General features: G+C 44.7%; 1 protein-coding gene across 1 annotated transcript in view; it reads left to right on the forward strand.

The window, feature by feature from the left end:
• LOC122926620 overlaps positions 1-13,957 on the forward strand; it is a 95,935-nt gene that overhangs the window by 55,074 nt on the left and 26,904 nt on the right. Inside the window, exons 4-5 of the mRNA XM_044278053.1 lie at positions 3,989-4,021; positions 5,118-5,345. Coding sequence (XP_044133988.1) covers positions 3,989-4,021; positions 5,118-5,345 — 261 coding nt within the window. The remainder of the gene's footprint in view (positions 1-3,988; positions 4,022-5,117; positions 5,346-13,957) is intronic.

A 13,957-nucleotide genomic window follows, 5' to 3' on the forward strand; every position in this document is an offset into this window, starting at 1 on the left:
GTCACAGCTTGACGCACCACACTACTGAGGGTTAAATGCACTTGGTGACGGGCGCAGCTTGCCCCTGATGTAGTATATGGCCAAAAAATGAACAGACTATTGCTGGTTAAATGCACTTGGTGTGACAGCTTCACCCTGATGTAGGCTTTAGCCAAAAAACAACCACACCATTGAGGGTTAAATGCACTTGGTGACAGGCGCAGCTTGCCCCTGATTTAGTATATGGCCAAAAAAATAAACAGACTATTGCTGGTTAAATGCACTTGGTGTGACAGCTTCACCCTGATGTAGGCTTTAGCCAAAAAAACAACCACACCATTGAGGGTTAAATGCACTTGGTCGCAGCTTGGATGCACTTGGTCGCAGCACCGCACAAGACACAAAATGGCCGCCGATCACCCCAGAAAAAAGTGACTGACAAACGGTCTGGGCAGCCTAAAAACAGTGAGTGAGCATTTGAATTTCAGCAGCTCAATGATGCACAGCTGCAGATCGATCGATTAATCAAGTGAAGTCCTTTGGAGGAGTTAATCTGCCTAATCTCGCCCTACTGTCGCATCCGCAACCTCTCCCTACGCTAATCAGAGCAGAGTGACGGGCGGCGCTATGTGACTCCAGCTTAAATAGAGGCTGGGTCACATGGTGCTCTGGCCAATCACAGCCATGCCAATAGTAGGCATGGCTGTGATGGCCTCTTGGGGCAAGTAGTATGACGCTTGTTGATTGGCTGCTTTGCAGCCTTTCAAAAAGCGCCAAGAAAGCGTCACAAAAGCGCCAAGAAAGCGACGAACACCGAACCCGAACCCGGACTTTTACGAAAATGTCCGGGTTCGGGTCCGTGTCACGGACACCCCAAAATTCGGTACGAACCCGAACTATACAGTTCGAGTTCGCTCATCCCTAGTCACCACCAGACATCTGAGAAGCTCTGACAGATGCCTTTCAGAACCTCCTCCTTGAGCTTCCTTTGTTTTGCTTTCAGTTCCTCATCTCGTTAGCCTCTCTCAGCTGTCATGTAGTTGGACTGATTGCATCCCTTTAAATTCCTCCTCATAGTGCATCAGCAAAAAAGACAAGGTGGCATTAGCAGGAGGTGCTCAAACCCACATGCAGTCGTGCATATATATAGGGGAGCAAATCCTGCACTTGTGGCCCGTTGCTAATGGCGATCCCCAGCAAAATGCATACGGTGGAGGATGCCCGCGGCGAACCACAAGTACCACAATAGACATCTCACACAAGGTAACAAGTGCGGATGTAATAATCAATATAACAATATAACAAAACAACAACAAATACAGGTGCACTCTGCGGTCTCATGCTCCATTTTGCTGGGGATCGCCATTAGCAACGGGCCACAAGTGCAGGATTTGCTCCCCTATATATATGCACGACTGCATGTGGGTTTGAGCACCTCCTGCTAATGCCACCTTGTCTTATTTGGTTTGTATATATAGATTCCTGGAGGTGTATAAACTCCAATTCAAATGTGCCTGTTTTCCATCTACAGGCTACATTTAGGTGCACCTGTGAGGCCTGGGCCATATCAGTCAGTCTTGAGTGGGACTCACAGACTCCTCCCTCCTCCCATTGCAAGCATGGTTACATGCTGGAGGTAACTGGTGAGCTGTTTGTGAGTCGGCCTCATGCTCCTGTAATTTGCCCACTGGCTCCTGGTATCGCCCACACGGCGCAGGTAGGAGAGCGTTAGGTCCCGGGCTACTTGAGAAACCTTGACGTGGTGCCCGGGCTTAGACATGTTCTACACCGTAGGACATGTTGACTAATCTCTCAATTTTAAAATCAGTTTGAGGGTTTAGTGAGACCGCAGAGTGCACCTGTATTTGTTGTTGTTTCATAGTGCATCAGTGTGCGGTTTATATTTCTTCCTGGAGTGTGTGTGCATGCTGATCCTACTTCTCAGATAAGTGTTGTGCATTCTTTTGTGTTTTTCTGTTTGCTGGATCTCAGGTGACCCTGACTCCCTCCGTATCTAGTGTAGGGAGCCGGTGGTCGTGTCCCCTCACTATTATAGGGTGTTCAGGTGTTATACAGTCGAGGTACGAGGATATGCGATCATCTACCATTGGGATTATCGCATAGGCTGAGCAGTAAGGGAGAGAGCCAGGTCTGATGCAGGGGTCTCCCTTTTGTTCCTTAGTTTTGGATCCAGTGAGTCGTATATTCATTTTGTGTTGTCTTGTTTCCTGTACACCTTCCGTGACAATATTGTGTCCCTTCACAGTAATAATGCCCACTCTGCTAGACTAGTAATGCCCTCTGTTCCCCCTCCATAATAATAAACTCCTCTGTGCCTGTGCCCCCTCCATAGTAATAAAGTCTTATGTGCCCCCTCCATAGTAATAAAGTCCTATGTGCCCCCTCCATAGTAATAAAGCCCTCTGTGCCCCCTCTGTATTTAAAAAAAATAAAAACAAAAAAACACAGTAGCTACTCACCTTGTCCCGTTCCTGAATCTCACAGTCCTCTCATCCCTGCAGGCACAGATCGCTCTGCAGCACTGTGTGGGCGGAGCGTATGCAGATTTCCGTGCTTCAGGCTCTGCCCACATATGCTGGCAGTGCAATCTGTGCCTGTAGGCTGAATGGTGGAGCGGGGAGAAGTCTTCCTGCTCTACCATTCAAAACGGCGCCGGCCTGAAATAGGGAGCAGCGTGGGGAGCTGAGCAGTGAGTGACAGGACCGCAGCTCCCAGTCTCCAGCAATGAGCGCTTCCATCTGTATTGATGGAAGCGCTCATTGCTTCTGGCACCCCCCTGAGAGCCAGCACCCAGGGCGGACCGCCCCCCCCTTAGTACGCCACTGATATCCCCTGAAGTTAGAAGGAAAAGAATAGAATGCCACAGAATATGGTTCAGTGATTTGTAAGAGTGCTTATTGTGCTGCACCCTGGGACATGATAGGTTCAGATGATTCTGGAAGGTGAATAAAGCATGTGAGCTGTACAAGGGGGGAGGGAAGGCGAGAAGGGATGATGTAGATAGAAAGCAATGGAGGGGTAATGGGGCAGAGACTGTGGAAGAAAAGAGCAAATAATAATAATAATATTGATTTCAATGAGTTGGACACTGGACGCCAACTAAGAAGACTTGATTGTAGAAAGGTTTGAAGTTATCAGGGCTTCAAAGGGTTCAGTTACTCAGTCATTTCTTTCACATAGAAACTTAAAGGGGTTTTCTGAGATTTGTATATGGAAGACCTATCCTTTTGATAGGTTATCAGTATAAGATTGATGAGGGTCCCAGAGGGGGGTGTTTGAGATTACACCGGAGCTCACAGTAGTATGGCGGCCTTCTCACAGCTTTCCCTAGGCCATGTGACATCACATTCATTGGTCACATGGCCTAGGCATAGCTCAGCCCCATTGAAGTGAATGGGACTGGGCTGCGATACCAATCAGAGATACTATACAATGTAGGGTTCTGTCTTGGTGAACAGGGAGAAGTCTGCGGCACTACTTCAAGTGACGGTGCCTTCTCAAACAGCTGTTCAAGAGGGGAAGAGAGGGTCCCAGACCTTCAGAGATCAGATACTAATGACCTAGGTCATCAGTATAAAGATCTTGGAAAACCCCTTTAAGAGCCCTATATCTTCATTCATTGTTATTGGTAATGGAACTGTTGTGAGAATTGCAATTGAGGTTATCCATAATGCACCACCAAAGTCGGTAAGAACAGCTCAATTTTTGCTCTCTTGATGACCCCATTATAAGGTCCTTTGGAAACCATTGGTGGTTGAAAGTATAACACATATAGCACAGCCCTGTGGCCTGCGGTTGTGAAAAGACCCTTAGATGTTAGTGAAATTACCACTTCTGCGTCTCTTTAATGGGGAGAAGAATGTACCATGATGCACTTTTCTATCTAGTACGAGAAGCAGGAGAAACCAGCAGACCAATCATAGGTTTACTGGATCTCTACAGACCCCAAGGCTTTGGTTCTTCTTATTTTGGCTTCTTTTTTTTATAGCTGAGAAGAGAGAAGTCGCAGTCTGTCGATCAGGTAAGTGGCCATCTTTGTGTCATAATGAAGTTACAGAAGATATTGTAAATATAATTGTTCATAGGGGACTATTTAAGCTTGATTGTTTATCACCCACAAACGTAAATATATTTTATTGGGATTTTATGTGATAGACCAACACAAAGTAGCAAGTTATTGTAAAATGTAAAGAAAATGATACATGGTTTTCAAATTTATTTATTTTTGTTAAAAATCTGGAAAGTGTGACACGCATTTGTATTTGCAAAAATTTGCTTGCCTCTTTCCACTCTTTCATAAAGGCCAGATTTGTGGAACACACAACTAATAGTTGTCTCCCACCTGAGCTGTGGATCTCTGCACAATCTCCAGAGTGATCATGGGCCTCTTGGCTGCTTCTCTAGTGCTCTCCTTGCCTGGGCTGTCAGTTTAGGTGACTGGCCAAGTCTTGGTAGGTTTGCAGTTGTGCCATATTCCTTCCATTTTCAGATGATATATTGAACAGTGCTCCATGAGATGTTCATAGCGTGGGATATTTTTTTATAACCTAACCCTGCTTTACATTTCTCCACAACTTTATCCTTGACCTGTCTGGTGTGTTCCTTGGTTTTCATGATGCTGTTTGATCACTAATGTTCTCTAACAAACCTCTGAGGCCATCACAGAACATCTGGAGTTATACTGAGAATACATTACACACAGGTGGATGCTATTTCCTAATGAGGTGACCTCTGAAGGCAATTGGTCACACTGGATTTTATTTAGTGGATCAGAGTATGGGAGGCTGAATACAAATGCACGCCACAGTTATCAGATATTTATTAAACATTTTAAAATACCTTGTATAAACTATTTACTTTGTGTTGGTCTATCATATAAAATCCCTACTATTGGTCCACCACAGACAATAGCCCCCTAGCACTGGATCATCAGTGATCCTCACTACTAGACCACAAGGGGTTACAGATCCCACTACTTGCTTATTAGAGACTTTAGACAAAACCGGACTACCATGCATTACAGACCCCCATCAAGAACAATACCGACCTCTAATAAAAACTTATATGTGATAATGGTCAGTCCTAGAATGTTTCTTAAAAATCATTGTGTTCTTAAGATACACATGAATTAGAAGAAGAGACAAAAGAGGAAAATGAAAAGGCCATGAAGATGACAACTATGTCTCCTGTTGAAATGGAGGAACGTCTAAAAGTCCTTGAGGATCAGATCAGCCAGATTCATGAGTACAGAAATGATGACCAAGCCTACACCAACAAAATTCTTACAGCTTTGAATGAAATTGACAACTCAAAACCTGTGGCGAGACTGGGAGCCATGGTAAAAGGTCAGTGGTATCTTCTCTTCTAGTGTACTTTTAACTATTTATTAGGCAGAGGGGGTACAGACATAAGGCCAGAAGCAGGAGATCATACTTACAGGAACATTAGACATTGTTATGTCCTGAACGAAGGGAGGCCATAGGAGAACAGGGGATGAATCTCACATAAAAAAGATATGGGATCTCAGGGCTTCGCTCTCCTGTTTATCCCTCAATTTCATTAAAAGACGGCTTTCTGGCCAGAAAAACGCTTATCTCCATTAATCAGTAGCCGCATGAGCTGAAAAGCCGGGGTTTGAGCTTGATACCGATTCCCTTTTAGCTTTGGGGTCTAGGTTTTTACAAAGACATTTTTTTTTTAGCAATAATCTTTATAAATAATATAAAATAGCTGATGGTTGTGTTTTATCTTCTCCAAGCCAATCAGAGCAGAGTGACCTTAATACTATGCCTGGCTGGGGTGCCACACTCATGGATAAGCAATAATCCATAGGAGAACCTGGCAGTCATATTATTATCAGAAGAGGGAAGGATTACAATTAGAGATTGCAAATCTCTCAAAAAGCTGGAGCCAGATAACTCACGACTCCACCAATGACAATAGGGGTGCCTGGTCTACCACCTTTCATATTGGCTTCTGTAAATGTCAAACAGCTTGCCCACTACTTTTCTATCTAGTACGAGAAGTCAATAGGTGAAAGCAAAGGTTAGATCCTCCTCCCTCTCCCCAAACAGTTACCTCTACACTTCTGACAGAGTATGACCACTACACTATCTAATGTCAATAGGTGAGGCACAGATCAGATCCTTCTCCTACTCACATTCAAAAGTAAGGCGGCTTTCATCTCCGCATTAGGGGACATGCCCTATCTTTTCTTGTGTGGCCGTGGAACGGACATATGGATGCTGACAGCACACAGTGTGCTGTCGGCATCTTTTAAGGCCCCATATAATTAAGTGGGTCCACATCCGTTCTGCAATTTTGCGGAACAGATGTGGCCCCATTAATACGGACGTCTGAATGAGCCCTTATAGCTATTACTGCGGCATGTATTGCTAGGAAAGTACTGAGATTGTTTTACATTAAAGGAGTTGTCCAGGTTCAGACCTGAGCCCGGACACAACCCGGTCTGCACTCATTCAACATGAACGAGTTGGGCATCGGCGCCTCTCCGATGCTCCCCTTTGCCCAGCGCTACATCGCGCAGGGCCCGGGCTGTTTGTTTACATTGGGACACTGTAAAAGCAGGCTAGGGCAGCGCTATAGACCGCCCATTAGTGCCGGAGACATCACCGCGCTCACTGCTGGGCGGAAGTGGATCAGTTTGTCCCCATTCATTGTCAATGGGGATAAAACTGATCAGGATGCATTGTGTTCCATTTTGTTGGGTTTTCTGGCAGGACACAAAACTGCTGCCAGCTTCAGTTTTGTGTCCAGTCAGAGAAACTGAATAAACTGGATCCGGCATGAAAAGCAATGTAAGTCAATAGTACCGGATACGTTTTTTTGGTTGATGAAAAGAACGGATCTGGAGCCCATTGACTTATGATAATTTTCATACTGGATCCAGTTTGTTTAGTTTGCCCCACTGTTTCTTCTTTTCATGTATTACAATTTTTTTTTTATTAAGTCGTTTTTATTAACAAATTTTTAATGTTACATACAAACAACCCCAAGTTCCCCTTCCCTACCCCCACATAATATCATGAAGATGCTCTCCATCCACCACAGCGTGCCAAATACATGCCCATCCCCTCCACAGCTCCCATCAAGACACTTGAATGAAAACATTGATCATATCGATAAGAGTACTTTTGTTTTCGGACCCATCTTCTTGTAATGAAATAATGTATTGACATTCCCTAATCCCCTTAAGAGACCGCCAATCACGGAGCCAAATACACACATCAGGCATTAGTACCCTCACTCCAGTCCCAAGCGGTATCTCTGAAGTTCTCGGGACGCCAGCCCTGGGGCATCGATCCAGGGAGCCCAGAGCTTTTCAAATTTAGTCAGAGCACCCCTTTTCCTAAAGACCCCACGTTCCAAATTGACCAACCAATTAATCTTGGATATATATTCCGCTCTACTAGGACTACACTCGTCTAGCCAATGTTGGGCAATCAGTTTACGAGCCATATATAACATTCTGGCCACTGCTACTTTTCTGGGCTCAGTGATTGGCAGGTCTTCCATGTATCCCAATACACAAACAAATGAGGTCACATCCAATGTAACTTCATATAGAGAGTCAATAAGATGCAGCACAGCGCGCCAAAAGCCCTCCAGGGCCGAGCACGATCACAGCATGTGCAACAAGCCGCATCCTCCTCCCCACATCAAGGACATTTGGAGTCCAAACGGAGTCCTATATTAAACAGAAACTGAGGAGTTTTGTAAACCCGATGGATCAGGTATAACTGTGACTACCTATGGGCTTCACTGAGTGAGAGCTGTGGAGTCTTCTCCAATATCTCCTGCCACTGGTTTTCCTCTAATGGCCCCATCTCTACTTCCCACTTTTCCCTACTGTTCACTGGGTATTCTTGCAGAAATCGGTCCAATATAACCTGATAGAGAAGAGAAATAACTCTGGACGAAGAGTTATTTTGTTTTGTTTCACATTGCTCAACATACCGCCATTGTGGTCAGCCCGGAAGGCGTGGCGCAGCTGTAAGTACCTATAAAGGTTCGAAGACGGTAAACCAGTTTCCCTCTGAAGTTTCTCATAAGTTTTAAGATAATTTTGATCAAGAAGTTGGTGAACTTTGATAATACCCCTATGATGCCAAACCCCCCATACCCTGCAGGGAGCCCAGATGTGGCAACCACGGAATGTCCCGTATGGAAGTATACAGTGTGATGCCCTCACTTTCCACCAAGTCTTATGCAGGAGGAGTAGCGTTGGGAACGCCAGACCTGACATTTTCAGCTTATTTGCCTCTAACGCTTCGTATAGGTTTGGCACCGCCAGGAATCCCCTCAGTAACCTATTTTGGGTATCTCCCTCCCCCCTTTCCCAACCCCGCATATGCTAAAGTTGAGCGGCTAGGAAGTACACCCATGGATTCGGAAGAGCCAATCCCCCATCGGTTTTACTCCTTTGCAGTGTCTCAAGCCTCAGCAGCGCCGAGCCCCCTTTCCATACGAGCTCCCTAAGAGGCAACCATATGGGGGAATTATGTAGCAGATATAGTAGCTGTGGCATCCAGATCATCTTAGTAAGATTGATCCGTCCTACTACTGACAGCGGTAACTTGGACCATACATGCATTTTCCGTTTAAATCTGCCTATGAGAAGGGATAAATTCAGCTTCTCATATTCCGTGAGTCTCCTAGACACCACCACCCCCAAATACTTAAATTCGCTCACCACCTGCAGTCCTGTCTGAGTATAAGTCACAGAATCATCCACGTAATCTATAGGGAGAAGGGACGATTTGCTCCAATTTATAACCAAGCCAGAGTAGCGCCCAAAAGCACCGATCACCTCCATAACCTCCGGTAGGGACTCCCTAGCCTCGGCCAGGAACAGCAAGGCATCGTCTGCATGCAATGCAATTTTCTCCTGTGATCCCGTCATGATTCCTAATAATAATCGCCAATGGCTCGATGGCGAGGGCAAACAGTAACAGAGATAAAGGGCAACCATGTCTAGTTCCCCTGTATAGCCGGAATCCCTCTGATAGACATCTGTTCACCCGCACCCGCGCTGTAGGCCTCCCATATAACAGCCGCACCCAAGATATGAAACCATCCCCAAACCTCTCTAGTACCTCCCACAGATACTCCCACTCAATGCTATCAAATGCCTTAGCGGCATCCATGGAACAGATGACCCTATCCCCTGGGTTGTCCACTGGAATCTGCATATTAAGATATAGACATCTGATATTAATCGCCATGGACCTATCTGGCAAAAATCCAGACTGATCCATATGTATAATAGAGGATATGACCTTAGAGAGGCGCATAGCCAACACCTGAGCCAATATCTTTATGTCTGTGGGCAACAATAATATAGGTCGGTATGAATCTGGGAGGAGAGGGTTTTTTCCCGGCTTAGGGAGAACAACTATAATAGCCTCCTGAATAAGATAGCTCAGTGGCTCACCAGTTGATCAATATGAATAGAGGCGCTCAATCACCGGTACACCTAAAAACCGTATGAATATATAAGGTTAAAAAGAAGAAGACTTGTGAAACATAGGGCATCTTACATTATATGGCATTACAATAGAATACATATAATGATAGCACCCCCAGGTCTGAGGTACTTCACTAACATCACACCATGAGGCAGCACACTCAAAATATACATCAGTGTTTTTCATGATAGCACCTAAATGCTAAGGCTGGCGCCATCAGTGTTTGTATTTGGAGTAGTATTCTCCACTACCACCTCCTCTATAGGATCATGCAGCTGGCCTGAAGCTGGTGGCTAAAAATTAATTCTCATTACGGCAGCGACTGAAAATATCGAGCCCGGCAGATTCTGTAGCAAACATGAGCCAGACATACAGTGCTGCCCATAATTATTATTATTCATACCCCTGGCAAATTTTGACTTAAAGTTACTTTTATTCAACCAGCAAGTAATTATTTGACGGGAAATGACACAGGTGTCTCCCAAAATATAATAAGACAATGTACAAGAGGCATTATTGTGGGAAAAAAAAACATTTCTCAGCTTTTATTTACATTTGAGCAAAAAATACAAGATGTTCTGCACTGTGGAAAATCCCAGAGGACGTGGTCGGAAGCCAAAAGTGACACCTGTGCTGGCCAGGAGGATAGTTAGAGAGGTGATCACCACCAAGGCCATCCTGGTGAATCTGGGCTCTGCTGGTGGCAATGTCTCAAGGCAGACAATCCAACGGACACTGCACAATGCAGACCAAGGAGGGACGCCACTTCCAGATAAGGCACACAAAAGCTCGCTTGGCCTTTGCAAAAGCTCATCTGGACAAAGAAGAAGACTTCTGGTCTTCTGTGTTATGGTCAGATGAAACAAAAATTTGGTCACAATGATGTTTCCTTCATTTGGCGTAAAAAAGGAGAAGCTTTCAACCCAAAGAACACCATCCCCACTGTCAAACAAGGTGGTGGGAACCTAATGCTTTGGGGGTGTTTTTCAGCCAACGGACCAGGGAACCTAATCACAGTAAACGGCACCATGAAAAAAGAGCAAATACATGAGGATTCTCACCGACAACATCAGGCAGTCTGCAGAGAAACGTGGCCTTGGGCACCAGTGGACATTTCAGCATGACAAGACAATGACCCAAAACACACAGCAAAAGTGGTGAAGAAATGGTTATCAGACAACAATATTAACGTTTTGGAGTGGCCCAGCCAGAGTCCAGACTGGAATCCAATTGAGAATCTGTGGAGGGAGCTAAAGATCAGGGTGATGGTAAGAAGACCCTCCAACCTGAAAGATTTGGAGCTCATTGCTAAAGATGAATGGGCAAAAATACCTGAGGAGACCTGCAAAAAGCTGGTCTGCAATTATAGGAAGCGTCTGATCGCTGTAATAGCCAATAAAGGCTTTTCTATTGATTATTCAGAAGGGTAGGAATAATTTTGGACTGGACACTTTTTGCTCAAATGTAAATAAAAGCCTCTTGTACATCGTCTTATTATCTTTTGGGAGACACCTATGTCATTTCCCGTCAAAAAATTACTTGCTGGTTGAATAAAAGTAACTTTAAGTTAAAATTTGCCAGGGGTATGAATAATTATGGGCAGCACTGTATGCTGCCAAATATTCTGCCCATGATAGATCTGAGGATAGATAGCGTTATCTGCTTCTTACACCTCTTCTTCCATTTATACCTGTGTCACCTGGGATAACCTGAGTCTAGACAGAAAGATCTCATCAATAGACCACAAATAGATTATAGACCCCCCACTAATAGACCCCCAGGGATTAAAGACTCCTTCTACTGGGCAGGCAGGCATGGTTAGTGGTGATTGGGTCAGGTTCAGAGGTGACTGGGTCAGGGTCAGTGGTGACTGGGTCAGGGTCAGTGGGCCATGACTACAATTGCAACCTATAATATCAAGAAATGTAGTCTTTTCAAGGACTGCTTCGAATGTTGGGATTTAGTCTGATGGTTGGAGGTAGGGTGTCACCGCCGGCCCTGGGAGAGCTCTTAGAAGTTCAAATAGATGGAAGACTCAGGAGTCTATTTGACAGATCTCTTGTTTTCATTGTTGCTGACAGGTTTCCACCCCTTCGTAGATACTGCTCATTATCAGTCAGGTGGCTCTTTATATGTTCCGCCTCTCACTTCTTTCCTTGCGGCTGATAGTTCTTCTGTGGAGTGCTCTGCTTGTGTGGTAGTTCTCCTGTACTAGTTACATCTCAAGCTAAGTCCTTTCCCTTTTCTTGGTGTGTCTGTCCTGTCTAGGCCTCAGGGAGACACGATCTCCTTCAGTTTGGAAGGAGCCGGTTGCCTCTTTCCCTGTTCCCTAAGCTGAGGGTTTGGTGCAGTGTTTCAGCAGTCTCAGGTTCCTGTGCATGTGCATTTCTACCATTGAGATTTACACATGTTGTTAGCAGCTTAGGGAGAGCATCAGGGAATGCTAGGAGGTGACCTCTTTATTCCCTAGGTTTGGGGCCTAGTCTGTTGTTGTTTAGTTGTGGTTCCCTTTGGTTGTCTTTCCTTTCCCGTACTTCCCGTGACATAGGGTTGACATCCAGGGTTGGTGACCCTTGTAGGTGGACAAGGTGTTTAATATTTTGGACTATGGAAGCAACAATCTGTCTCTTAAGGGATTTCCAGCTTTGGAAGGGGAATCTGGCCGTTGCTATTTACTGTATTTCCTCTACCACATGGAAAATTAGGCATTGTGGGACGCCTATTATTACCAATAGGCTACATATGTCATGGATGGATGTGATGGATCCTCCAGTGAGAAGGCTGCTCCTTGTACCCAATGCTCTGACTAATGGAGGAAGGTTCCAAAGAATAACTGATCAAAAAGTTGAGCATACCGCAAAAAGGTTCATTCCGCAAAAAATGACCCCTTATACAGGTCTACAGACTGAAATTTGAATATGAATATGAATATCAGAAAATGGCGATGAGAAGAAAATTGTTAATTTTTTTCAAAGGTTTAAATTTTTTAAGAATAATAAACAAAATAGAAAGTATGGTATCACCATAATCATATTGAGCTGCAGAATAAGGCCTCATGCAGACGACAGTTGTTTTTCTCGGCCTCCGTACCTTTTTTTTTGCGGATAGGATGGGGACCCATTCATTTCAATGGGTCAGCAAAAAAATTCTGATAGTTCATACGTTTATGTTCCGCGTCCGTTGTCCGTGTTTCCCTTCAGCAAAAAAATAGTGCATGTCCTACTTTTTTCACATTTGCGGACAAGGATAGGCATTTATTACAAGGGATCTGTGGAAAAAAATGGATCCTCCCAAAAAAACGGATGCCGCATCCGTTTTTTTATTGCGGACGCAAAAAACAACTGTCGTGTGCACGAGGCCTAAGAATGTCATGTCATTTTTAATGCACAGTGAACACTGTGATCTCAAAACTCCAAAAACCTTGGTGGAATTGTGTTTATTTTTATTTACTATTTTACATGGCAAATTAAATGGTACCATTAAAAAAATGCATCCTGTTCTGCAAAAAAGAAGCCCTCAAAAATAAAAATCTATGGCTATTGGAACTTGGGGAGGAAAAATAAAAAATGCCAAAAAGAAAATAGGCCCGTTCTTTAAGGGGTTAACTGCTCATTTGCATATAGATTAAAAGTACATTTTCTCTTGAATGAAGCAACAGATCACTAAAAGTAAAAAGTATAAATACATTCATCTGTGCTAGCCCTACAATAGTGCCCGATATAACCGGGAATTTCCTGCTTTCTAATCCATTCAACACCGGCCCATATGTAGAACAAACTTGGTCCCTCTGGAAAACGCTCTGCGCATGCGCCAGTTCTCCACAACATTTAGAATGTCAGGCACACAAGCAGATATCAGGAACCTTAGCAGGACACAAGGACCTTGACACTGAGGCATCTGGGAAAGGGGCTGAGCCACTTATATATGTGCAGGAGGGCTAGGATTTGTTGGCAAGGTCACATGATCTAACCCATAAAACACAGGAAGCGACGCGCTCCGGCCCTTAAGGAAATGCTGCAGGAAACAAGCAGCAAGCATGCTGTGGCCAGGACTGAAAGGAAACACTGACAGCAGATCACCGCTGAACACGGCGCTCGGGACCGCGGCGGTAAATAAAAGAAACAGAGGTGCACAGCAGCCGCAGTTACACCAGGAAACTTTAAATGCACTTCAGCCACTCGTACACCGCAAAGTACACCCACCATGAGCTGCAGCAGCAGAACGGCGTCCCCCAATATAGGCTAATATACGACGTTTCTACTCATTGGAATTCCACCCTCCATATGTTGGACCGATTATATGAACGGAGAAAGGCCATAAATGATTTCTTGATGATACAGGCGGACAGAGGTACTCCCCTGTGTAACTTCGATGTTAGCCAGTGGCAGCTCATGCATGACACCTGCCGTTTGCTCAGCCCCTTTGAATAGGTCACGTTATTTGTCAGTCGCCAGGACTACTGGATAAAC

This window comes from Bufo gargarizans, chromosome 1, assembly GCF_014858855.1.
Source record: "Bufo gargarizans isolate SCDJY-AF-19 chromosome 1, ASM1485885v1, whole genome shotgun sequence".
Taxonomy (NCBI): domain Eukaryota; kingdom Metazoa; phylum Chordata; class Amphibia; order Anura; family Bufonidae; genus Bufo; species Bufo gargarizans.